The following is a 26,818-nucleotide window of genomic DNA, read 5'->3' as shown; positions in this document are numbered from 1 at the left end:
CTAGCAGGAGTGTCTCAGTGGAAAAGGCAGCGGCTCCCTAGCTAGCAGGAGTGTCTCAGTGGAAAACCTGCGGCTCCCTAGCTAGCAGGAGTGTCTCAGTGGAAAAGGCAGTGGCCCCCCAGCTAGCAGGAGTGTCTCAGTGGAAAAGGCAGCGGCTCCCTAGCTAGGAGGAGTGTCTCAGTGGAAAAGGCAGCGGCTCCCTAGCTAGCAGGAGTGTCTCAGTGGAAAAGGCTGCGGCTCCCCAGCTAGGAACTGCGAGCAACCGCAGAGTTCCATCGTTTTTTTAAAGGACACTATCAAACCATGGGATGATACAGAATAGCGCAAATGATCAAATATAATGACACAAGCAAAAAAATCCAAAAAAGGCTCCACAAACTCTGAAACTTCACAAATACGCAGAAAAAGTTTAAATATCAAATGAGGATTTTTGATTAACTATTGGTTAAGTGAGCAAAATTCACTGAAGATAGTATCCAACAAGTCGAGATTGACAGGAACTCAGTGGCTTAGCGGACAGATGCCACAGATAGACAGGATGTCTCTAAGTGAGTGTCCTTAAGAAAGCCATCAATGTGGTGTTTTATGAGTATTTGTATAGCACACAGTTGACCTCTGCACAGGTTTGCAGAGTTGGAGGTTGTCAAGTATGTATCTTTTGCAAAGACATAACTGTGAGTTGCTGCATGAAGACGTTCTTCGTGTGTTGTGCTCTGGTCCATCTCTAGCTTGTGTCCATGTTGCGATGCAGCAGGGGAACATCAGATTCATTTGCAAGAGGGCCATGAATGGTAATGTTTGGTTTTCGTGTGGAACAGACTTTGGGCACGATTTATATATCGGCAGACAGGTTCCTCTGTCACAAAGGTGACGAATATCCCATCTGCCGAAGTATATAACAATATGATATAATGGGATTTATATTTCGGCGGGTGGAATATCCGTCAGCGCTGTGACAGAGTAACCCCTTCACCGAATTCTAAACCAGGCCCTTATTCATAAATACGACAGTTTAAAGTGGTAACCAATGGAAATTAAAAAGAACAGAGGTTGCCAGAGGATCTGGTTTTAAGAAATTGTAGTTATGGGGGCATGGTCTGGCCACGGGGAAAATGGCTGCCTGATTGTCGAGCTCCACGTGCTTGTCTGTGCTCGGGGACGGCGGCAGAGCGGACGGGACACTGGGGAAGCCTCATCCTTACCTCCCTCCTACCATGGAGGACAGGGGCCAGGCGCCGGGCGACCGCGGGAGCCTTCGGGGGGCCCAGGGAGCGGCAGCGGAGCCCACGGCACTAAGTGCAGCCGCGGGCTTGATTTTGGCAGCACAGCCGCGCGCGATAGTGGAGACCCGACAGAGCGGCCTCGCATGCGGCTGGTACATCGCTGGGGGTCCACGCCCCTCCTTTTCTGGGCACACCTCGCCTTCCGGAGGGGTTGCCCGGCCCGCAGCGCTGTGGGCAGCTGCGGGCCTGATTTCTTCCCCTCGATTCCTCCTCTCCACCCGCCGGACGCCGTCCTCGTCCAACGAGGACACATGGGAGCGGACTGATGGCCGGCGGACAACTCGGGGTGCTCCTCATCCTTCTCACTCCCCTCCGGAGGACTGGGCTGACGCCGCAACAGATGCCTCGAGCCGGGTGCCCACATCTAGACCTGCGTTATAGGGGGACAGCACGCCTGGAGCCCCCGGCTTAGCGGCCACCTACATTTCACTGATGAAAAACCAGAGGAAGTGATCAGAGGGCAGACAGAATCCTGACCCATCTGTGGGCAGGTGTTTCCTGTGCCTTACCGCCCCCACCCTCAAAAGATGGTGCTGAGCCCTTAAAAGTTGCTGAGGGACCCCAGTGTGGACATTGCCATACAGTGACTTACACTTAGGCCAGCAGCACAGAGTACAGCCACTGGCCATCTTCGCCAGTGTATTAAAGACTGTGAGCACTGCAGAGCTACTGGGGGAGATTTGATTGCCCGCCCGGATGCCTGCTGGGAGTAGTCTGGCTCCTCATGGCCCACAACAAGCCACGGCCCCGCTTGCTAGTGGACGGCGGAGTCACGGAGCCAGTAGAGGGCTGCATCCTTTCCTTCTGCCAGCCTAATTTGAAACAGTCTTGCCCCTGGCCTTGACCGGGAATTAATTACCCTCCATCTTCTTCTTCAATGAGACTGGAGCCACGACCTGGTACAGGATGCTGGGATCTACATATGGCTTTGCGAGACCAGGGGAGTCTTGCCGGGACGCACCTCTAACTCTATACCATCTGATTCAGGGTAGCGCGCAACAAACGGACAGACGATCTGCGCCACCCATTCTAAGTCGTCATAGGCTTGCAGGCCCGCAATCCTCATACCCAGGGTCTGTGACGGTTATTGATGATGCCTTTGTCGATTGTGTGGCCCTCTGTACTGTTGACTCACCCTGCCCACCTTCTTGATGTGAGGCAAGTGTCAACAGGTGACACAGCTGCGCCCTACAGGCAGAGCAGGGTCGGAGGGCTCGTCTAGCCCCCAAGACCATCATGACACAGCCGCCCCTCTGACGCTGGGCCTTAGGCTTTGGACTGTGGAGCTGTTCTCCGGCAAAATGACAGTTGAATCTACATGTTCACTGCTCTTCCTTGAGGCTATCTCACAACCACGTCCCATGGCTTCATCTGCCGTCCCTCCTGGCCCCAGCCCTACAGACGCCTCCGTAGACACCCACTCAGACACTGCAATGGAGCGCATCCTACAGGAAATTGCCGCAGTGGGCCGTCGTCTGGAAGCCATGGACTCCAAGGTCACGGACCTATCTGCAGCCTCCAAGTTGATCTGGACATAGCTGGTCTCCAGGATAAAGTCACAGATCTGGACCACCGCGTGAATGCCGTCAAAGGCAGGATAGCGGGTCTGCTGTACAGTGAATCAGAACTGCAATTTCTTCGACACAAACTCACGGACCTAGAAGACAGGAGCCGGAGGGATAATGTCTTTTTTTGGACTACCGGAACACAAGGAGGGTGCAGATATGATGGCCTTCCTTAAGGACTTCATCCCTACTCTCACGGGCCTTACTTTTTATCCCATACTGGAATTTCAGCAAGCCCATAGAACTGGTCCCCTCCACAAGAGCAACACTGGGAGACCCTGTCCTATCATAGTGTGCTTCCTCCGGCATGAACAAGTACGCCAGCTTCTAATGGCCGCGAGAGCCCTTGGCCCATACAACCACGAAGGCCATGAAATCCATGTTGCAGCAGACTTTTCACAAGAAACGAATGAAATGCGACTGAGAAATCTGAACATTAAATTTGGACTCTTAGAGCTGGCCCAAATGTGGATAACGATGGATGGCAAATCCAGGGACATTTTGAGGCTACGGAACTGTGCACCTTCCTGTACGGCCTCCTCGCCCTGTCCATGGACCTCGAACCCACGGACCTAACCGCAAGTTTCTCAATGGTAAGTGGCTCTACCCTGCACACGGACACCAAACCTGGCGCCCTTCGTACTCACTCCGCCACGCTGAAAAGAGACAGGATTTTTGACCGCCCACTGAGGTCTGAAGATGGCAGGGATATTGCCCTTCAAGCGGTGGCAGCCCTCACTCAGGGATTGCACAGAGACAAATCAAGGTCCCCTTTGAAGCGTCCGCCTCCTGCTGACTGACTTGCATGTTTCCTAGAGGGCGGTCGCTGGATCATCTGACGGCCACTTGTGAACAACCAGACTGTCCATTCGCGGAACGCTGAGTATCATGCGCATACCTCTCCACTGCTTTATTACTCTTACTATTGTTGTTACTGCTGCGTCAATTACACAGTTTCTGGGCTTGCCTAGGGCCAGCTCATTGCAGTCATAGTGACTCTACCATTCTGTTTGACTCAGGTCTGGTGTCTACTGCACTGATATCCCATGTATGCTATATGCGTATATGTTCAGGGTTTTGTACTCATGTAAAGAGTGGTGTTGATTAGCTCATTCGCTCCTGCTGGACTATTTATCCCAGTGACCTGCCCAACTGGGGATCACAAGGAGCTCTCTTATATTCTTGAGTTTTTGTTTATATTTAATCATCTGCATACACTTTTTATTAGTATGCATTTGTAAGGGCATTTATACAGCCCGGGGAGAACCTTTGGTAGCACCCAGTTTCCTTGGACTGGCATAAATCCCCTTACTGCCGAGACATAGATACCCACATGAGCCCCCCCCCCCCTTTCTCTCTCTCCTCAGTCCCCCCTCCCCATTCCTTCCCCTCTACTTGTCAGCATCACTCACCTCTCATCCCACCACCGCTCCCCCTCGTTTTCCCATAGTTACCCCTTTCCTGATCCTAACTCGCGCCAAACTTGACTCTCCGACCTGAGGCCAACTCACCGCCCGCACAGCCCCTTTAGGGCGTTCAGTACCATCCAGCTGCCCTGCTGGAGAGTATCCCCTGCAGCTTGACAGAAACATGGGACCACGTAACCTCCAGGCTCTTCGATCTTGTGGCTATCGACATAATGTATCGCTCCCACAGATCCAGGTGGGAGCATAGGGAAAGTCCTATTGTTGACATGTAGTTAGGATCTACTGCGAATCTGTCTCCTAAGCCAGTGCCAGTACGCCACACGTTTATACCGTTTCACATATCGTTCCTCCCTTGCTGATGGTGCTGCTATTCATGCGTGAGCTCAGTTGTAGTACCTTTACCCCCAAGACGCATCCCCTCACCTCCACCCCCACTGTCAACTGTCTCTACCCCCACCTTCACTCTTGGCACCCCCACCTGGTCCTGATTTGCCCTAGCTTTTCTTTCCGTCGCCAATAACGTGGACAGCGCATTGTTGGGGGACATACTATCAGACTATCGGACCATGGGCTGATAGACCACTGGCGTCTTTTGCATCCGCTCGATCAAGAGTGCACTTTTGTATCACCAGTCCACAGTCTCGGTGGGACTACTTCCTCACTTCCCACAAAATTGTTCCCTTGGTCAGGGAATCCCAGATACCGGAGGCCGCATTATCCGACCATACCCCTGTTTTCCTGGCACTAGACTTGGGCCTTGCCTCTCCGGGGTGTAAACCATGGCACCTGAATGCATTGTGATACTGCTCGACGCGGGGCAAGGACCAACTACGCACCCTACATGACCGTCAATAAGGGCTCGTTCTCTTCCCCTCAGGTTCTGTTGGCTGCGGTGAAGGCGACAATAAAGGGACATCTCATGAGGGATAATGTCCTCGCTAATGCCCAGAGACGTTCCTGTCAGCAAGCGCTGGAGGGAATTATAGCGCTCTGTACCCGCGACTACACTGTGTCTCCCTCCCCTACCACGCGCTATCACCTCGAAAAGGCAAAAATGGAACCTACTGCTCTATATAGTTCCCAGGTAGAATATGTACTGCAAAGGATGAAGGGTAGAGGAGCAACGAGCAAAGGCAGGCAGCTGCAAGCAGCCCAACTACGCCAGCAGGAAGCAGCACTAGCCGTTCTTGCCATAAGAGATGTAGACGGTACGATCCTCACACCCCCTCAGGACATAGCTTGTGCACTTGGGGGCTTCTATCGGGGACACTACACCTCCAAAACGGGGGCGCACCATGACAGTCTCGCCGCAGTTTTTGAGGAGGCCCATATACCCAGTCTCACTGCGACAGGCTGAGGACTACTGGGGAAGAGATCAGCAAGGAGGAGATAGTACTAGCCATATCCAAACTCCCCTACCATAAGGCCCCAGGGGAGGACGGGTTCCCGGCGGAATACAATAAACGCCCGGGAGAGGAAACTGTGGACTCATTATATGAAGCCTACCGGGGAGCAGAACGTACAGGCTCCTTGAGTCCTATTTCTAATAGGGCATCCATAGCGGTTTTACCGAAACCAGGGAAGGATTCATTACTGTGTGGCAGCTATCATCCTATTTTCCTTCTCAACGGGGATGTCAAGATATCGGCTGGAGTCTTGGCGGCCCGCCTCAAGGTTATACCGTCCCTTAGCCACCACACCCAGGTGGGATTTGTACAAGGGAGGTCCTCTAGGAACTATCTTCGCACCCTAGCACATGCACTTTGGGCCACCAGAGACTACAGGGATGAGGCCTTGGCTCTCTCCCTTGATGCTGAGAAAGCCTACGATAGGATAGAATGGTATCTCTTTGAGACCCTGAAACGCTTCAGTCTGGGTGATGGGTTCACTAACAAAGTCCTTTGGATATATGACTCGCCCACGGCACAAGTCAATTGTGGGGGATTCCTTTCAGACGTGTTCTCCGTCAAACAAGGAACCCGGAAAGGCTGCCTACTGTTGCAGCTGTTATTGCTCCTGGCAGTTGAGCCTCTGGCAGCTCTCACCATTCATTGACGACGTACCCATACCAGGAGGCGAGGCCCGATCTACTTATAAGCCGACAACATATTGCTCACACTCACGGATCTTACAATTTCCCTCCCAGCATTAAGAGTTATTCTGGCGTAATTTGAAGCGATATCAGGGTATAAAAGCAATTGGGATAAAAGCGAACCACTACCCCTGTCCCTTGTGACCATGTGCACCGCTCTAGCGGGCTTCCCAATCCACTGGAAACAGTCACACCTTAAATACCTAGGGATTTATATTAATAGAGTACTGGATCAGATGGTGCAGGATAACCTGGAGCCACTGCTCACCCGCACCAAACAAGATTTAGAGAAATGGGGCCAGATGTAGGAAGATATGCTTTTGCGAGTCTGAAATTGCGAGTCGGTGCGACTCGCAATTTCAGACTCGCAAAAGCATATGCAGAATGGTGTCTCAGACACCTTCTGCGACTCGCTATGGGGTCGCAAAGACCCACCTCATCAATATTCATGAGGTGGGTCGCATTTTGCGACCCCATAGCGAGTCCCTGCACTCACAGGGATGGTGGCCTGCTGTAGTCAGCAGACCTCCATGTCTGTGACTGCTTTATAAATAAAGCAGTTTTTTTTTCCCCCTTTTTGCAGCCTGTTTTCCTTAAAGGAAAACGAGTTGCAAAATGAAAAATAAACCGAAACCACTGGCTGCTCTAAAAAATTATTTTTGTCGACATTCACAAAGAGGAAGGGGTCCCATGGGGACCCCTTCCCCCCTTCCCTTTTGCGAATGAGTTACCACCAGTGTGACACTGGTGGTAACTGCGAGTTGGTTTGCGACCACATTCGCGGTCACAAAGCAACTCTGAATTGCGATGCGAGTCGCAAATAGGAAGGGAACACCCCTTCCTATTTGCGAGTCGCATTCCCAAATTGCGAGTCGGTACCGACTCGCAATTTGAGAATGAGCATCACGTTCGGCCGTTTGCATGGCGCAAACAGCAAAAAACGCAGTTTGCGCCATGCAAACGGCTTGCTACATCTGGCCCATGGTCCCATCTGGGGCTGTCCCTTTGGGGGAGGGTGCAGGCTGTACGCACGGTAACTCCACCACGAGACACACATGTCCTTGGAATGTTACCACTACAAGTACCTCTGCCAATGCTCAGAACGGTGGATAGTTGTATATGCGCATTTGTATGGGTTCAATGAGACCACAGCTATCCAGAGCTAAACTCACTGCTCACCGGGAATGCGGTGAGCTGGGATTACCTTCTGTGGAACACTATGCACTGGCTCTACATCTTTCTCAACTGGCCTTTACGCTCCCGGGTGTACCAGACACTCCACTATGGGTGGAGGCGGAATGCACTCTGTCACAAATGTCACAAGGACTAGTTGTGCTTTACGGCACCAGAGCTCCCCCGTTCCGACCTGTTAACCCAATGATGCAGGCCATGTTGAACTCCTGGCGCAGGGCTCACCGCCTGTTAGGAGTGGACCCTCGGATTCATACCCATGCTCCACTTTGGGGCAATACCGGTTTGCTAACTGAGGGGTGGGGGAGGGGAGGTGTAGTGACTGACTGGGAGGACTGGCAATCTAAGGGTTTCTTACACATCCATCAACTCCTAGATAATGGGAATCTGAAGCAATTCCCGGCGCTACAGTTCGAATTTGACCTAACTGGCCACTATTCCTGCAGTTACTTGCAGCTCTCGCACTGCCTTCATAGCCGTATGGGGAACCGCCCATGGACATTGCAGCGATTCCTGGTGCTTGATTATCTAGAAATCTGGGGTTTCTTCCGGGGAGTGACGTCAGGTATGCGCAACCTGCTGAGCCGGCATTTATTCTCCTTGCCCCTTCTAATCACCTTCAAGGCCAAATGGCAGGCACAATTACAGGTGGAATATGATATGGAAGACTGGACTGCCCTATTGGAAGAGCATGAACGGGGTGCTAGGGAGGCTCAAATCAAATTCTGTCTTTTTAAAACTCTGCACAAATGGTACTGGATGCCCCAGAAACTTACAGCAGCAGGACTACTGACCCATGAGAATTGCTGGTGCTGCTCCCACCCGCATTGCGACCTACTTCATGTACTCTGCGACAGTCCAAATATACTATCATACTGGGAAGCAGTGGGGGACACGCTGCGAGAAGTCTTGCCACTCCTGCCTTTCTTCCCAAAACTCTGCTCCTTTTGCACGATACCGGGGAAATCCAACGCCTGTCTCGAACGCAATCCGCCTCCTGCACACTGCGTTGGCTACGGCTAAACTGTGTATTCTCCAACATTGGCGAGCAACAACGGCCCCCTCACATGACGAATGTCTATCGGCAATGTTCCAAAAAGCTGCCCACGAACGCATTATTAATAGCTTACAAGATAGGACAGAGGTATTTCTGCAAACATGGCCCCCTTTCCTCAGAAATGTTGATCGTATTCCCCTCCCCAACCTAGTCTTCATCGTCCTCTCCCTTACCACCTGAGTGCCCTCTCATCCCACACCTCGGAAACTCCGGGGCCCCATGTGGCGCCACTCTGTGATACCCTCCCCACCCCTAGATGCTCAGATGTTCAGCCCCCTCATCCCCCCCTTACAATCTCCCTCCTCTACCCCCTAGTCGCTCCATCTTTCTTCTTCTCTTTTCTTTTTCTCTTTCTCTGCCCTTTCTTCTCTTTTCCCTCCTCCCCTTCCTTATCCCTCTTCTTCTTCTTCCTTCTCTCCTTCGCATCTCTCTCCCTTTCCTCCCTCCCCCTTTTCCCTATTCTCTTCTTTTTTCTTACACCTCCTGACCCTCTTCTCACCCCCTTTTCTTTTCTTGCAGGTATCTTGTCCTCTATTCCTCTCCTCTCTTCATCCACTCCATAACCATTTCCTCTCTTCCCGTAGTAAGATAAGAGCTCTCAGTGATAGATATTGTCCTCTACCACACCCACCCCCTTCGTTGCACCGTTGTGACCCCACTGTGATATCCACCTACCACTGACCCCAGACCCGCAAGGGTCCCTCACCGGGTCAGCAAAACAGAGGTCCCTTGGGTTCTCTGTAGACACAAATCGTAGCGCTGTTCCTCGTCCTGCCCCTCTACATGCGGTCGGCCCTGACACCTTACAGTAATTTCCCTTTCCTCCGATTGGCACATGCCTAGGGTCCCGCACACGTACACGAATACCATGTTACGGTTTTGCAATTTGTGGCATTGTATTTCTCTGCTGAGGTTTATGGATATTGCTAATGGTTTGGGTGTACCAATGAAGGAAGCTCATTATGCTACACAATATTGTTATATAAGATGCTATTTCCATTTTTCAATAAAGAATTGAAAAATAAAAAAATAAAAGTATTTATATAGGCAGCAGTTTGATATGTGTGTGGGGTACGAGGGCTTAATGGCAGGTCCTTTAATATGGCATTTCCACACTCCAGCCTGTACAGAACTAGGAGCTTGACAGTGGCTGCAAAATGAAGGGGCACAAGTTTGACCCTACAAGGAAAGACAACTAGTTGAAACTGATTTTTGTTAATTTGGTCACACGGACTCAAGTGTAAATCATACTGTTTAGTTTGTAAAAAAAATCTGAGCTCAAACCACCCTGTAAGCACAAAACAAGCATTTTTGGAGCAGCTTTCCCTACAAAGGGCAGCCACCATCCCATCGCAATACGCATTGCTTACCTTGCTTTTTGGCACTTAAAGTGACTGGAAAGCTGTAGTTGAAAGTGCTGCGCTTGGCTTTTACCGGCATTTCGTTTGGCATGTATCCTAGGGAGCACAAAAGAAAATGCTTCACTAACTGGAAAAGAAATGTGGGAATGTCAAATAAAAAAAATGAAAATAATGGCATTTTGGAAATTAAAAGTAGCAGAACAGATGAGAAAGAAAACTGATCTACCATCTGCTGACCATGGGATCACTGCATCGGCTCAGGCCCCCCAAATGGAGAGCAGGGGAAAAACAGCACAAAAGGTGTCCTGCCAAAGAATTTCTCTACAAACAATGCTGGCATGCAACTAAACACACTATCAAGCAATTACTCCCAAATAAAGCTAAAAACAGAGCAGAATCCATAAAGAAACACAGCCTTACAACAGGAGGCAACGATATTTGCTGCAATCAGCAATTTACAGCTTATTTATTTATATATCGTCTGTATTTTCAATGTGTGCTTTCACCAAAGTGAAACTTAATATCACCTACTTAAAAATTAAGCAAGATTTATGTCAGAAATGGGCTCTCTAGTTGGCAGTGGTTTTCACCATGTCCAAGTAGGGACCCTCACTTTAGACAGGGTAAGGGAGCCACACAGCTAAGATAACCCTTGCTAACTCCCTTGGTAGCTTGGCACGAGCAGTCAGGCTAATCTCAGGGCAATGTGAAAAGTATTTGTAAACACACACAATAACACAGTGAAAATACCACAAAAGTACTCCACACCAGTTTAGAAAAATAGCCAATATTTATAAGAGTAAAACAACACCAAATGACAAAAATACAACATATAGAAGCAAAGAATAGTGCTTAGAAACACAATAGCTCTAAATGGGGCTATAACAGCGTCTTGAAAGAGTCATTCCCAACAGTTAGACCCCACTCGCGAGGGAGTGCAGGCCGGTCACGGAGTTGCACGGACCACAGGTACAGTACCTTGAAAACCGATGAGGAAACAAAGACGTTGCAAAGAGTCGGGGAGGTGAGGCGTTGCGGGAGCCTGTGCAGCATCTATTCTTTACTGCTACCGGGGATGTGAGGAGTCGGTAGGAGAGGTGAGGTGTCGGTTCCTTACTGGTGCAAGGAAGTCGATGCGGCATTGGTGGCGAGGCGTCAGTTCCTTACGACCCTGTGGGTCCAGCAGGTCAAGATGAGAGGCACTGACTTTGTGGTGTCCCACAGGGCCACAGGTGTGCGGCGGAGTTGCGTGTCACGGGCGTCAGTAAAACGGTACATGGGACTCACAATGTAGTGGGACTTCGGAGGTGCTGCAGCGGGGGGCCTGCATCGGGCGCAGTCATTGCACCCACAGCTACGGTGCAGGCAGCGGCGTGGAGTCGTGCAGCAGCGCCTGTTCCAAAACCACTATGGAGTTGATTAGCTTGATTTCTTCTGGGCTGCACTAGAGCTCACTTCCAAGGGCCCAGGGACTGGATTTGGCACCACTTGGAAAGTCAGGACTCTCAGCAAAAGAGCCCAAACACTGAAGGTGACTATTGGACGTCCTTGAGACTTCTTAACAGGAGGCAAGCTTAGTCCAAGCCCTTGGAGAAACCTTTGGAAGCAGGATGAAGAAAGCAAAGTCCAGTCCTTTTACTCCCAGTACAGAAGCAGGAAGCAGGAGGCCAGCACAGAAAAGCAGCAGGCAGAGTAGCAGCCCCTCCTACAGCATTCAGCTCTTCTTCCTGGCAGAATGTTCTGAGTCCAGAAGAATTCTAACTTTCTGGGGGTCAGCGGTCCAGTACCTATACCCATCTCTGCCTTTAGGTAGGCATACTACAAAGAAAAGTCTTTGTCGTGCACGAGACCCTGCTTGTCCTGTCCTGGCCCTAGACATACTCCAGGGGGTTAGAGACTGCTTTGTGTAAGGACAGGCACTTCCCTAATCAGAAGCAACTGTCCGCTCCTCCCACCACTCTAGCTCAGAAAGACCCATCAGCCTGGTGATGGGCCAATAGGACATGCGGGGCACACCTCAGCTCCCTCTGTGTCACTGTCTAGGGGGAATTCATAAACAGCCCAACTGTCCAAGTGTGTATTCCACAGACAGGCAGGGCCACAGACTGGTCAAGGACGAATAGCCCACTTACTAAAAGTGCCATTTTTAAACTTACAATTCAAAAACCAACTGCACCAAAGGATGTGTTTTTAAGATGTGAATTCAGGGACCCCAAACTCCACATCTCTATTTTCTCCCAGTGAAATTACACTTAAGATATTTGAAGGCAATCCCTATGTTACCCTATGGGAGAGAGAGTCCTTGCAGTAGTGAAAAACTAATTTAGCAGTGTTTCACTATCAGGACATGTAAAACACACCAGTAAATACCCTACCTTTTAAATTTGAAATACACTGCATCCTACCCATGGGGCTGCCTTGGGCTTACCTTAGGGGCGACTTGTATGTAGTAAAAGGGAAGGTTTAGGCCTGGCTAATGGGCGTACTTGCCAGGTCGAAACGGCAGTTTAAAACTTCCCACACAGACTCAACAGTGGCAGGTCTGAGATGTCCACAGGGCTATGCATGTGGGTGGCACAATCAGTGCTGCAGGCCCACTAGTAGCATTTGATTTACAGGGCAAACATGGTACACTATACTAGGGACTCACTAGTAAATCAAATATGGAAATCATGGATAAACCAATCACCAATACCATTTAGACAGAGAGCACATGCACTTTAGCACTGGTCAGCAGTGGTAAAGTGCCCAGAATCCTAAATCTAGCAAAAACGAAATTCAACACAGGATCAAAAACTGGAGGTCAGAAGCAAAAAGACAGGGGATACGGCAAGAGCTGAAAGGTCTAACAAATTACATCCCCAAAAAGTGAAAGTCATACCACAGCACAGACCCATTGGTTGTTACAGAAGTTTAAACCAGCAATGTCTTATTACTCAATTTTGTTTGTTATGGTGAACTCATCTTAGGTTTGCTATTGTGAACTCATTTTACCTTTTTTTTAAACGCTGTTGATTCATGTTACATTCAGCTAAAACACTGTGTTGTTTAATCACGGTCATACTGTATATCTTTGTAACGCTTAGGCCTCCATTGGAGTCGCACGTCTGATGTATTTAGTCTCTTCTTTGTACTGGTACTTGCGAGGAGCATTCACAACTAACTAGTTCGCTGTCTAAAAAGTGTATATTATCTGTATATTTTCAAAGTTCTCCATATCCTTTTCATGAGAACCCCTGGCATTTGCTGAGACTCACACTGCCTGAGCTCCATTTTCTGTCGCGTGTATATGCCATTGCTGTCTACAGGGTGTGAATGCATAAGAAGTGTTGAATTGTGGCAGGGGTTAGCATTCCACGCTCATGGACTCAGGGAGGTGAAATGCTGCCCCACAGAGCACTTATTGTAGCTATCTTTGCCTTAATATCTTTTAGACCTCAGGTAGGCCTGAGGACATTGCCTTTCGTTCAGAGCCACAGGACTGAACTGACCTATAGCTTGGTATGGACGATTTAACAAATAATGCCTTATTGCTCCATCAATATTGTTTGTTGTTTTACAAATTAAAGTGGCGAGCAAAGCGTTGCCAATGCATCGTCACACAATTACTTCTTCCTTGCATTCAAAAATGGGCAAAAAGTTTTTTAATGCAGAAATAGTAAAAAATGCATTTAAAGTAGCACTGATAAATACATAAACAATGTTGCATTTTTTTAAACATGCTTTATAAAGTAGAGGAATATACTTAAGATTACCCGCATATGTCATTGTAGTAGTAACAATGACTTGTTTTTACGTGTAGTCTTTCAGAAAACAGATTTTACCATTTGAGTCTGCTCTTCTAGAGTATCCATCACGGTGGACAGGAAATGTTGGAGCTATTTACTCATTGGTTTTAATAATGAGGGAGGCCATGGCCTTTTACGCTGCTGAAATTTCCGAGTCACAGGTTAGGCTGTTCTGTTGGATATGTTTAGGAAACTTTAAGAAAATCTACATTCCTGGTGGGAACGGTTCATATGAGGAAAATGACTTTTTAAGACCAGGCTAGATCTGAAATATTCCAGAGCCTGGTATTGCAATTTAGATTATTATGGAATTTATGGTTTGGAAATGGTGATTTCTACTTGGGCCGGGTTTATTATTCTTGGAGCGTGAAGTGCTTTATAACGCTTCTATGCTTTGGGGTATGATTTCACAGTGCCCTGGCGTCGGTCTCACAGCTTTTCTATAAACACACAGACTTTGGAACTATATTGCTTACCAGGTTCCAGAATACGGATACCATGGTTTTCTTCTAAGGTGTGAGGGGCTGTTCTAGCCCTGTTTTTTCTCTTTGCATGCTGATACCAACGGGCTTGCACTTTTTCTAAGCAAATGTACAATCCCAAAGGTGGAAAGGGACAATCAGGGCTGTGTGAGCTGCTCATGGAGACATGGAGGAGATTCAGGACTCTGAAATGTCCAAGGTACTCTACAGGAAAGACTTAGCTTTTCCAAATACAGAGGGCTCTTCATTCTGGACCCCAAAAACCACTTTGGAAATAGTAGATGGATATTTGCCTGAGTTGGACATGACAATATCCAAACAGGTCTACACGGGGCCTTCGAAGTTTACCGTATTTCATTCCGCAGCGTATCCGGAAGTCCAGGACCTGGTAAATCTTCGAGGAAGAGTCTTTCCTGGGGTCATACCCAAAGCGCACCCACAGACTCCTCCAGGGGCCGGTTAACTGGAGAGAAGAAGAAAGGGTCTCAGTTACAGGGCAGCTAGGACAGAGGTCAAACAACCCTTCGCCAGGAGATAAGGGATGTTTAATTCTCCCCCCTTTGAGCCAGGATCAATGGAAAAGGCAGCTAGAAATTGAAGGGCTTTGTTTCTAGGTCTAGAGGGGCTACTGCACCACAATATGAACTGCACAGATCAAGGCTCTGGCATGCAATGCAGACACAGCGTTTTATGCTAAGCCGACCAGGACATTGGGTACAGGTGATGCCTGTTACTTATAAAGCTGCAAAACACAGAAAATGTGGCTGCAAGTGTTATAAAATAAATTATATACTCTGAGTAACACCTTTGAATTTTTCCCAGTGCTTATCCCTTCTATCCTGATCAAATATTAAATTCCACAGAAAATACTAATTATCTTCAAACTTTTAAAAATTGTACCCCACAGTCCTGTGTAAAAAAAATGTAATCGGCTTCCATGAACGATAAACACATTTTCTCACAATAATTCTACATAATCCATAACTCTGATTGCATCTTTAAAATGGATAACTACATTTAAATGAAATGTTTGTACTGGTAAATCTATTTAAAGACAGGATTGCCTGCATACTAATGGCAGCCAAGTCTTCCTCCCTAAAAGTATCTGTGGTGTATAGGACTTTGAGAGTTATCTCACCCCACACTTTGACACCTACAGGGCATATGTGATGAAAGACATTCCTGCAGTGTGCCTCACTGCCACTCTGTTTCCTTTCACTAAATTCACAGCACTGTTTCCAGCATGATATTTGGCTTGGATACTAAATGCTCCTCTTGGTTAGGACCTGGTGCTCCCTACCCCCTCCTCGAAATAAATTCAAGCCCTCAGGGGTGCCCACACCACAGTTTGAAGACCTCTGTTACAGGCTATTAACTGACCCAAATATGCCATGAAAATCGTCCGCAACAAAGAAATTAAGAAATAAATTCAGAAAAAAAACAACTCCCTAGCCATAAGTAGCAGGTGTCTGCTGTATAATATAGGGTCCCAAGCACTCATCCGGCATCACCTACTTTGGTCTACCTAGCAGGCACTCGCCCTGCAGCATGGGGTCTTGCACAGCAGCACAAGAACAAACCTTGCATCACCTCCCTAGCCCTACGTAGCAGGTGCCCGCTGTATAATAAAGGGTCCCAAGCACTCATCCTGCATCCCCTACTTTGATCTACCTAGCAGGCACTCGCCCTGCAGCATGGGGTCTTGCACAGCAGCACAAGAACAAACCTTGCATCACCTCCCTAGCCCTACGTAGCAGGTGCCCGCTGTATAATAAAGGGTCCCAAGCACTCATCCTGCATCCCCTACTTTGATCTACCTAGCAGGCACTCGCCCTGTAGCATGGGGTCTTGCACAGCAGCACAAGCACACACCTTGCATTACCTCCCTAGTCCTACGTAGCAGGTGCCCGCTGTATAATATAGGGTCCCAAGCACTCATCCGGCATCACCTACTTCGGTCTACCTAGCAGGCACTCACCCTGCAGCATGGGGTCTTGCACAGCAGCACAAACACACATCTTGCATCACCTCCCTAGCCCTACGTAGCAGGTGCCTGCTGTATAATATAGGGTCCCAAGCACTCATCCGACATCACCTACTTTGATCTACCTAGCAGGCCCTCACCCTGCAGCATAGGGTCTTGCACAGCAGCACAAGCACACACCTTGCATTACCTCCCTAGTCCTACGTAGCAGGTGCCCGCTGTATAATATAGGGTCCCAAGCACTCATCCGGCATCACCTACTTCGGTCTACCTAGCAGGCACTCGCCCTGCAGCATGGGGTCTTGCACAGCAGCACAAGCACTTCCTCTGCATCGCCCTTCTCAGCTGAGCAGCAGGCACAGGCCCCCGGCCTCATCCTACACAAACAACGCCTTGCGGCCGGACACCTACACAGACACTTACCATGTAGTAGGCCACGCAAGGCAGCATCAGCTTCAGCTTCTCGGGGTTGATTCCAATATTGGACTTCAGTGCGTTCCGGGACCAGATGGGACGGACCTCAAACAACTGCAAAATCAAAAGGGTAAGGGGCGTTCAACAATTCTATGCAACGTCAGGCTGCGACCAAGGCACTAGAAGAATCAGAAGAATCCCAATAAAATGAATGTGATAGCAGGAAGTGTAAACTTGTTTTTAAGTGTGCATTCCTTGGACACTTAAATAGAAGAGATATTAGCAAAGCCTTTTGTAAGAAGAAAAAAACATTTTAAGATTAAAAATAAAAAACTGAAAATGTCTTAGCCTCTCACTATAAGCTAACTTATCTTTCTTAGGCTGTCACCCAGTCCTACCACATTCATCAGCATTCTTGCAGCACTGCACAAGGAACACCGAAGTTAAATGGAGGGGGGGGGATGTTGAGATTTTATTTCTGGGCCAACCAGGAAGAAGCTCCCCTCATCAGCAGCTACATTCCTGCTGCTGAGTTGCATTCTTAGGTCTCACCTACCAGACAGTTTGCACTGTACGAAAGAGCTACTGTGAATTTGGAGTGGGCTTAGAGCCCACCCATTCCTTACCATTGGTTGGCTTTATTGTCACTCATTTGCTTGCCTTCTGGTTTGCCTCCTCCTCTTTGTGTTTCTTCCTCCATTGGAGCACAGCCTCTTCACAATCCTTTTCATTGGCTGAAATGACTTTTTCACTGCTCACATTTAGGGAACAAAATTTTTCTTTTTCATTCAGCACCCCAAGAAAATGTATGTGTTTTCTAGCTATCTCCCTCTTGTGCTGCTTACCTCTCTCAAATACCGGCCTCCATCCCACATAGAGTTGCTCCCCACACTTCCCAGATTGTCCGTAAAGGCATGGGTACAGGGTCTTTTTCTGGGGTACGACTGAAGAGCAGAAATTAAGGGTTATTTTGCTTTATCCCCTACTTTCTGCATATTGCATGGAAGCACAAGCTTTGGCACACAAAGGATATTGTGGCACTCGGGGAAGGGCTATTTGTTGCATCCAATCAGCTGGGCTCTCAGGCAGTAGGTGTACTTAGCACAGCACTCCTTCTGGCTTTGGCAAGTGTTAGAAATGGGGTTTTTGGTTGGCAGTCAGGTTGCCCTCTGTCCAAGCAAGAACCCTCACTCTAGTCAGGGTAAGTCACACACAATCCAAAATCAGCCTGTGCTCACCCTCCGGTAGCTTGGCACGAGCAGTCAGGCTTAACTTAGAAGGCAATGTGTAAAGCATTTGTGCAATAAATCATACAACACCATAGCATAACACCACAAAAATACACCACACAGTATTTAGAAAAATATATAATATTTATCTGGGTATCTTCAGGTCAAAACGATCAAAGTTGCAATACGAATTTGTAAAGATATCACTGAAAAGTGATAGAAAGTGTCTTAAGTCTTTAGAATATAAACAAAGTCTCTTTCAAGCACAAGTACCTGGTTTCTGGTGGAAAATCTTCTCAGAGGGCCACAGGAGAAGAGGTGCGTGGAAAACGGGTGTGCGCGTCGATTTCTCCTCAGCACACACGGACTTGCGTCGTTATTTTCCACGCGGGGAAGTCGGCGTCGTTTTCCGGCGCGTGGACAGTCTCTTTCTGTGGATCGCGGGGATTACCAGATGTCCCGGGTCTGTGCATGGATTTTCCTGCTTGTTCTCCGACTGCGCGTCGGTCTGCGGGGCTGCGCGTCGAAGTTACGATCTCACGGCAGGCGTCGCGTCGATTTCTCCTCTAGACTTCGATCTGCGGGGCTGCGCGTTGAAATTACGATCTCACGGCAGGCGTTGCGTCGATTTCTCCTCTAGAGGTCGGGCGGCGTTGTCCTTGCGAGGCAGTGCGTCGGATCTTCGATCGTCCAGAGAGCGTCGCGTCGATCAGCGTCGGAGTGCGGCGTTTTTCTCGCCGCGAAACAAGCTGTGCGTCGAAATTTTCGGTGCACGGAGCGTCCAAGTAAAAGAGGGAAGTCTTTTTGGTCCTGAGACTTCAAGGAACAGGAGGCAAGCTCTATCCAAGCCCTTGGAGAGCACTTTCACAGCCAGACAAGAGTTCAGCAAGGCAGCAGGGCAACAGCAAGGCAGCAGTCCTTTGTAGAAAGCAGGCAGGTGAGTCCTTTGAGCAGCCAGGCAGTTCTTCTTGGCAGGATGTAGGTTCTGGTTCAGGTTTCTTCTCCAGCAAGTGTCTGATGAGGTAGGGCAGAGGCCCTGTTTTATACTAAGTTGTGCCTTTGAAGTGGGGGTGACTTCAAAGAGTCTCTAAGAAATGCACCAAGCCCCCTTTCAGTTCAATCCTGTCTGCCAGAGTCCCAGTAGGGGGTGTGGCAGTCCTTTGTGTGAGGGCTGGCCCTCCACCCTCCCAGCCCAGGAAGACCCATTCAAAATGCAGATGTATGCAAGTGAGGCTGAGTACCCTGTGTTTGGGGTGTGTCTGAGTGAATGCACAAGGAGCTGTCAACTAAACCTAGCCAGACATGGATTGAAGGGCACAACAAGATTTTAGTGCCAAGAAATGCTCACTTTCTAAAAGTGGCATTTCTAGAATAGTAATATTAAATCCGACTTCACCAGTCAGCAGGATTTTGTATTACCATTCTGGCCATACTAAATATGACCTTCCTGCTCCTTTCAGATCAGCAGCTGCCACTTCAACAGTGTATGAGGGCAGCCCCAATGTTAGCCTATGAAAGGAGCAGGCCTCACAGTAGTGTAAAAACGAATTTAGGAGTTTTACACTACCAGGACATATAACTACACAGGTACATGTCCTGCCTTTTACCTACACAGCACCCTGCTCTAGGGGTTACCTAGGGCACACATTAGGGATGACTTATATGTAGTAAAAGGGGAGTTCTAGGCTTGGCAAGTACTTTTAAATGCCAAGTCGAAGTGGCAGTGAAACTGCACACACAGGCCTTGCAATGGCAGGCCTGAGACAGGGTTAAGGGGCTACTGAGGTGGGTGGCACAACCAGTGCTGCAGGCCCACTAATAGCATTTAATCTACCTGCCCTAGGCACATGTAGTGCACACTGCCAGGGACTTACACGTAAATTAAATAGTCAATCATGGATAAACCAATCAGTAGTACAATTTACACAGAGAGCATATGCACTTTAGCACTAGTTAGCAGTGGTAAAGTGCCCAGAGGTCAAAAGCCAACAACAACAGGTCAGAAAAAATAGGAGGAAGGAGGCAAAAAGTTTGGGGATGTCCCTGTCAAAAAGCCAGGTCCAACATGACCCCCTACCAGCCTAAAGCCAGGGGAGAACAATCACTATCCTGAAGTACTTCCCTGTTTGAGGCGACAGAACAAGGACCCAGGCCCACAACAGCAGGGGCATGCTCCAGTTCTTCGCCTTCCTGACTCCAATTGGATCACTCTGTCCATACTCTCAGGGCCCACTAAGCCAACCCATGGGGAACCTTTCTCCTTACCTGCGGATCCCATCTGTGCAGCACCTAACCTTACTTTGCTCACAGATGTATCCCAGGAGCAGGATAGTACCACCACGACCAACACAGTGGTGTTGCCTACTCTACCCCCGGGGTGTGACACTTGTCCCCTCCCCAGGGATAACTCTGTCCACCCGGACAGCAAGCCACAGTGATTACTGACAGCTGCCAGGGATGAGAGCCAGGCCCCAGGCCTCTCAAAGCTCTCCAACCACTGTGGCTGTGGAGAGTGGGGGGCGGTAGCCCCAGGTGCTGGGCACCCTTTAACCACTCTCCCTTCCACCAGGTCAGGGATGACAGCCTGACCCTGGTCCTCCCCTCTGGGGCTCTGTACCCTCCCTCCTGGAGCGGTACCCCCAGAGTCCAACATGGTCAGGGTGCTTACAGAAGTCGCCCTGTACCATTCCTCCACCAGTGCAGGGCTGTTAACCTGCAACTGGCCCTCCAACCTGGGGCCTGTACCTTCAGGTTGGACTAGGGCCCGGGGTGAGGCTTCCCTCCCCCTGCCCTCCCCTCTGGGGTCCAGCACCCTCCAACTAGGAGTGGCCTCCTCAGAAGACAACATGGTAGGGGCACTGTTATCAGTAGCCCCTCCCTCCAGGTCCGGGGGGACACCCTGAACCTGGTCTTCCAGCCCAGGGTCTGTACCCTCAGACTGGATCACTGCCTGGCAAACCAGGACTTCCTGGGGGGGCACACCTACCCCCCACCAGGTCAGAGTTTAACCTCTGCACCTGACCATTCAACTCAGAGTCACCACCCTGAAGTTGAACAATTGCCTGGCACGCCAGGACTTCCTGGAGGGCACACTGACCCTCCACTAGGTCAGAGTTTAACCTCTGGACCTGGTTCTCCAACCTAGGGTCACCACCCTGAGGTTGGGCAACTGCCTGGCACGCCAGGGCTTTCTGGGGGGCACACCTACCCCCCACCAGGTCAGAGTTTAACCTCTGAACCCGGTTATCCAACCCAGAGTCAGCACCCTGAGGTTGGACAACTGCCTGGTACACCAGGACTTCCAGGGAGGCACACCTACCTCCCACCAGGTCAGAGTTTAACCTCTGAGCCTGGTGCCCCAACCCAGGGTCACCACCCTGAGGTTGGGCAATTGCCTGGCACGCCAGGACTTTCTGGGGGGCACCCCTACCCCCCACCAGGTCAGAGTTTAACCTCTGAACCTGGTCATCCAACCCAGAGTCAACACCCTGAGGTTGGACACTTGCCTGGCACAGCAGGACTTCTTGGGAGGCACACCTACCTCCCACCAGGTCAGAGTTTAATCTCTGAACCTGGGTATCCAACCCAGAGTCACCACCCTGAGGTTGAACAATTGCCTGGCATGCCAGGACTTTCTGGGGGGCACACCTACCCCCCACCAGGTCAGAGTTTAACCTCTGAACCAGGTTATCCAACCCAGAGCCAGCACTCTGAGGTTGGACCACTGCCTGGTACACCAGGACTTTCTGGAGGGCACACCTACCCCCCAACAGGTCAGAGTTTATCCCCTGAACCTGGTTAGCCAATCCAGAGTCATCACCCCGAAGTTGAACCATTGCCTGGCAGGCCAGGACTTCCAGGGAGGCACACCTACCTCCCACCAGGTCAGAGTTTAACCGCTGAGCCTGGTTCCCCAACCCAGGGTCACCACCCTGAGGTTGGGCAATTGCCTGGCACGCCAGGACTTTCTGGGGGGCACACCTACCCCCCATCAGGTCAGAGTTTAACCTCTGAACCTGGTTATCCAACCCAGAGTCAACACCCTGAGGTTGGACAATTGCCTGGCACAGCAGGACTTCTTGGGAGGCACATCTACCTCCCACCAGGTCAGAGTTTAACCTCTGAACCTGGGTATCCAACCTAGAGTCACCACCCTGAGGTTGAATCTTTGCCTGGCATGCCAGGACTTCCTGGGGGGCACTCTCACCCCTCACAAGGGACATACCGTCCCCAAGGGTCACACAAGAGTCTGGTTGGCGCAGGTCTCCCGACCTCTGCCCATCCGGCAGAGTCTGGGTTTCCCCCAAACCAGAAAAGGTTTCACCTGGGTCATTCCTGGGGGGCTCTGCTCTCAGAGCTGTCCCCTGACTCTCAAGGTCCTCCACTGGGGTCTGCAACCCCCTCTCAACCCTATGTCTGGACTTCTGCACCCCCTCACTAGGAGGGGTACTGCCAGACACCAGAACTGTTGGGATGCTGGCTACAGTCACCCCCCCAAGTTCTTCTGACACTGCGGGGCTTCCCTCAAAAGGTGGCCCTACGGTACAGGCTAGGCTTCCCTCCTGGTGTTCCCTCATGGAACCCTCTAGGACCTGGGACCTACCTGGGACACTACAATCCTTTCCCACCACACTCGGTTGGGAACCACCTAGACCACTCCCTTCAGGAGCACCCCCAAATGCCTCTTCAGACTCTCTGGTACTCACCCAGAAGTCTGCCTCCATTGTAAGTTCCCTGGGGTCAGAGAACTCACACTCCACCTGGTGTTGGCGTAGCTCTGGAAAATAAGGACCAGACATATGCTCTCCAGCAATTACATAATTCTGCCCTTCACATGTATTAACCACAGTACCTTTCACCCAACCACCCAGTAACTCAACCTTGGAAAAGCACTCTACTTCACCGTCCTGAGACTGGTGAGACAGTATCTGTCTGTCCCTGACACTCAACCCATACTCTTCTGGGATGTCTCTACACTCTATATCCAGGACGTCCACCAGGGGGGAACCCTTTTCTCTGTCACTCTCTGCTAGAGTCAGTAAAGTGTCCCTCCCCCCAGTAGGAATATGACTCCCTGTGCCAGTTCCCCAATCCTTCTCAGGGACCCTGTGCATAACGGGAACTACCTCATACCCTTGAACTGCCTGGGGTGTGTCAACTCCCTTCTTCAAGTTGGGCACCACATCTCTGGGCTTGTGCCCTTCTTCAGCAGTACTAGATGCAAGATTTTTGCTGCCACCATCTGAACTGGACTCAGCCCTTCCGGCCTCCAGTTTCAGCTCTTTACAGCTCAGCTCTTGAACTGCAATCTTTTCTTCCTCCAGGGCTAAGAGACTCGCTGCCTCAGCCCTTTCAAGAAACTCATCTAGTTCTTCCATCCACCGCTCTCGAGCTCGGAGCCATTCTGCTCTCACTGGATCTCTTTCCTCATCTGAGTAGTCATCCTCCTCATTTGAGAAGTCCCCCTCCTCATCTGAGGGGTATTTAGTCATTTGGTTTTTTTCTGCCTCTCTCTCTGCCCATCTTTCTTCCTCCCAGACTATGTAGGCATGTAGCATTTCCATCTTAGTAGATTTCCTTGATACAGGAAGGCCCCATTTTCTGCAAAGCCTCCTTAAGTCAGCCTTAGTGAGGTGGTCAGTAGGCACAAAGAGTGCGTAGGTAAGCAATCCCATTCTGATAAGATCTTACTAGCAAAAACCAAAATCCAAAGTCCCAAATATCAATAGTATATCCAGGAGGACATCAGAGAACCAAAAGCAAAAAAAGATGAAAAATCAAGTTGACCTTCAACTGTGGGTAGGTAGTGAAATACTTAGCTACTGTATGTCACTGCACAAACACAAGTCCTATCCTCACCGCTGATCACCAATTTTAGAAATGGGGTTTTTGGTTGGCAGTCAGGTTGCCCTCTGTCCAAGCAAGAACCCTCACTCTAGTCAGGGTAAGTCACACACAATCCAAAATCAGCCTGTGCTCACCCTCCGGTAGCTTGGCACGAGCAGTCAGGCTTAACTTAGAAGGCAATGTGTAAAGCATTTGTGCAATAAATCATACAACACCATAGCATAACACCACAAAAATACACCACACAGTATTTAGAAAAATATATAATATTTATCTGGGTATCTTCAGGTCAAAACGATCAAAGTTGCAATACGAATTTGTAAAGATATCACTGAAAAGTGATAGAAAGTGTCTTAAGTCTTTAGAATATAAACAAAGTCTCTTTCAAGCACAAGTACCTGGTTTCTGGTGGAAAATCTTCTCAGAGGGCCACAGGAGAAGAGGTGCGTGGAAAACGGGTGTGCGCGTCGATTTCTCCTCAGCACACACGGACTTGCGTCGTTATTTTCCACGCGGGGAAGTCGGCGTCGTTTTCCGGCGCTTGGACAGTCTCTTTCTGTGGATCGCGGGGATTACCAGATGTCCCGGGTCTGTGCGTGGATTTTCCTGCTTGTTCTCCGGCTGCGCGTCGGTCTGCGGGGCTGCGCGTCGAAGTTACGATCTCACGGCAGGCGTCGCGTCGATTTCTCCTCTAGACTTCGATCTGCGGGGCTGCGCGTTGAAATTACGATCTCACGGCAGGCGTTGCGTCGATTTCTCCTCTAGAGGTCGGGTGGCGTTGTCCTTGCGAGGCCGTGCGTCGGATCTTCGATCGTCCCGAGAGCGTCGCGTCGATCAGCGTCGGAGTGCGGCGTTTTTCTCGCCGCGAAACAAGCGGTGCGTCGAAATTTTCGGTGCACGGAGCGTCCAAGTAAAAGAGGGAAGTCTTTTTGGTCCTGAGACTTCAAGGAACAGGAGGCAAGCTCTATCCAAGCCCTGGGAGAGCACTTTCACAGCCAGACAAGAGTTCAGCAAGGCAGCAGGGCAACAGCAAGGCAGCAGTCCTTTGTAGAAAGCAGGCAGGTGAGTCCTTTGAGCAGCCAGGCAGTTCTTCTTGGCAGGATGTAGGTTCTGGTTCAGGTTTCTTCTCCAGCAAGTGTCTGATGAGGTAGGGCAGAGGCCCTGTTTTATACTAAGTTGTGCCTTTGAAGTGGGGGTGACTTCAAAGAGTCTCTAAGAAATGCACCAAGCCCCCTTTCAGTTCAATCCTGTCTGCCAGAGTCCCAGTAGGGGGTGTGGCAGTCCTTTGTGTGAGGGCTGGCCCTCCACCCTCCCAGCCCAGGAAGACCCATTCAAAATGCAGATGTATGCAAGTGAGGCTGAGTACCCTGTGTGTGGGGTGTGTCTGAGTGAATGCACAAGGAGCTGTCAACTAAACCTAGCCAGACGTGGATTGAAGGGCACAACAAGATTTTAGTGCCAAGAAATGCTCACTTTCTAAAAGTGGCATTTCTAGAATAGTAATATTAAATCCGACTTCACCAGTCAGCAGGATTTTGTATTACCATTCTGGCCATACTAAATATGACCTTCCTGCTCCTTTCAGATCAGCAGCTGCCACTTCAACAGTGTATGAGGGCAGCCCCAATGTTAGCCTATGAAAGGAGCAGGCCTCACAGTAGTGTAAAAACGAATTTAGGAGTTTTACACTACCAGGACATATAACTACACAGGTACATGTCCTGCCTTTTACCTACACAGCACCCTGCTCTAGGGGTTACCTAGGGCACACATTAGGGATGACTTATATGTAGTAAAAGGGGAGCCCTAGGCTTGGCAAGTACTTTTAAATGCCAAGTCGAAGTGGCAGTGAAACTGCACACACAGGCCTTGCAATGGCAGGCCTGAGACAGGGTTAAGGGGCTACTGAGGTGGGTGGCACAACCAGTGCTGCAGGCCCACTAATAGCATTTAATCTACCTGCCCTAGGCACATGTAGTGCACTCTGCCAGGGACTTACACGTAAATTAAATAGTCAATCATGGATAAACCAATCAGTAGTACAATTTACACAGAGAGCATATGCACTTTAGCACTGGTTAGCAGTGGTAAAGTGCCCAGAGGTCAAAAGCCAACAACAACAGGTCAGAAAAAATAGGAGGAAGGAGGCAAAAAGTTTGGGGATCTCCCTGTCAAAAAGCCAGGTCCAACAGCAAGCATTTCCCATTAAATTCTGACACCACCTTATTTGAAATTCTGTTCAGTGTTTCCAAAGTGAAAAGTATTTGGAATAAGTTTAAATACTGAAAACAATTAATTTAATGTACAGTTTTGAGATACCATTAGATATGTAATTCTTTCCCTACAGATTCCTTTTTACATTTTTTTAAACAATACTTTACAGACAAACATTGGCAAAGCCATCACACTATGTAGGCAAGACCTATTGGCTTTACCAATGCTCGTTTGTATCTGCAATGGCCTTTTTTTTATAACATTTGCTCCAAGAACAGTAAATGAGATTTTCAAAATGTCACATATCCAAGCATAACGTTTTCAAGATGCTCCTGACAAATTCACTCTTTCCTGTCTAATCAGGTCACTCCCTTAGGGTTTGAAGTTTATTCTAGTAATATAGTGAAAGAACTACAACAACAAGCATCTCAGCAGGAAAGACTTTCCAACTGAGCGACCCATTTTCTTTTCTACAATGGGGTACACTCTAAACAAAATCATGAATGTTAATAGCACATTACCAGAGGGGAGCAGTGACAACAGAAGAGGCCAGCACTGACAGAGAGAGTGTCTCTATCAAGGAGTAAGGACCTTCCGTAAGACTCAAAGAGTGCTAGAGGTGAATAATTACAAAATAATGCAGATCGTGCATCACTCGCGGATGGAACGGTGTGAGCAGATGTGGCTGTGGGTTCGCTGCTGGAGCAAGCGTGGAATATGCTCACGGCGAGACTGGAGGAAGGCTTAAAAGGGAGAGGAATTACATACATGCAAAGTGCTGGCAGGTAACCTGCAAAAGTAGGGCAGTGAGTTATGAGGAACTTCTAAGAAAAGCTCAATGGCATGGAGAAACAGGCCCAGAAGCCTGAGGCAGATAAGGGCAG

General features: G+C 49.4%; 1 protein-coding gene across 1 annotated transcript in view; it reads right to left on the bottom strand.

The window, feature by feature from the left end:
- The window catches only part of GTF3C5 (general transcription factor IIIC subunit 5), a 62,918-nt gene that overhangs the window by 8,071 nt on the left and 28,029 nt on the right, over window positions 1–26,818 (bottom strand). The window contains exons 5-7 of the mRNA XM_069237132.1: window positions 16,654–16,758; window positions 14,595–14,709; window positions 9,986–10,072 (exon numbers count right to left, since the gene is read on the bottom strand). Of these exons, the coding sequence (XP_069093233.1) occupies window positions 9,986–10,072; window positions 14,595–14,709; window positions 16,654–16,758 (307 nt within the window). The remainder of the gene's footprint in view (window positions 1–9,985; window positions 10,073–14,594; window positions 14,710–16,653; window positions 16,759–26,818) is intronic.

This window comes from Pleurodeles waltl, chromosome 6 (assembly GCF_031143425.1).
Source record: "Pleurodeles waltl isolate 20211129_DDA chromosome 6, aPleWal1.hap1.20221129, whole genome shotgun sequence".
NCBI lineage: Eukaryota > Metazoa > Chordata > Amphibia > Caudata > Salamandridae > Pleurodeles > Pleurodeles waltl.
This window is presented reverse-complemented; position numbering and strand designations above follow the sequence as displayed.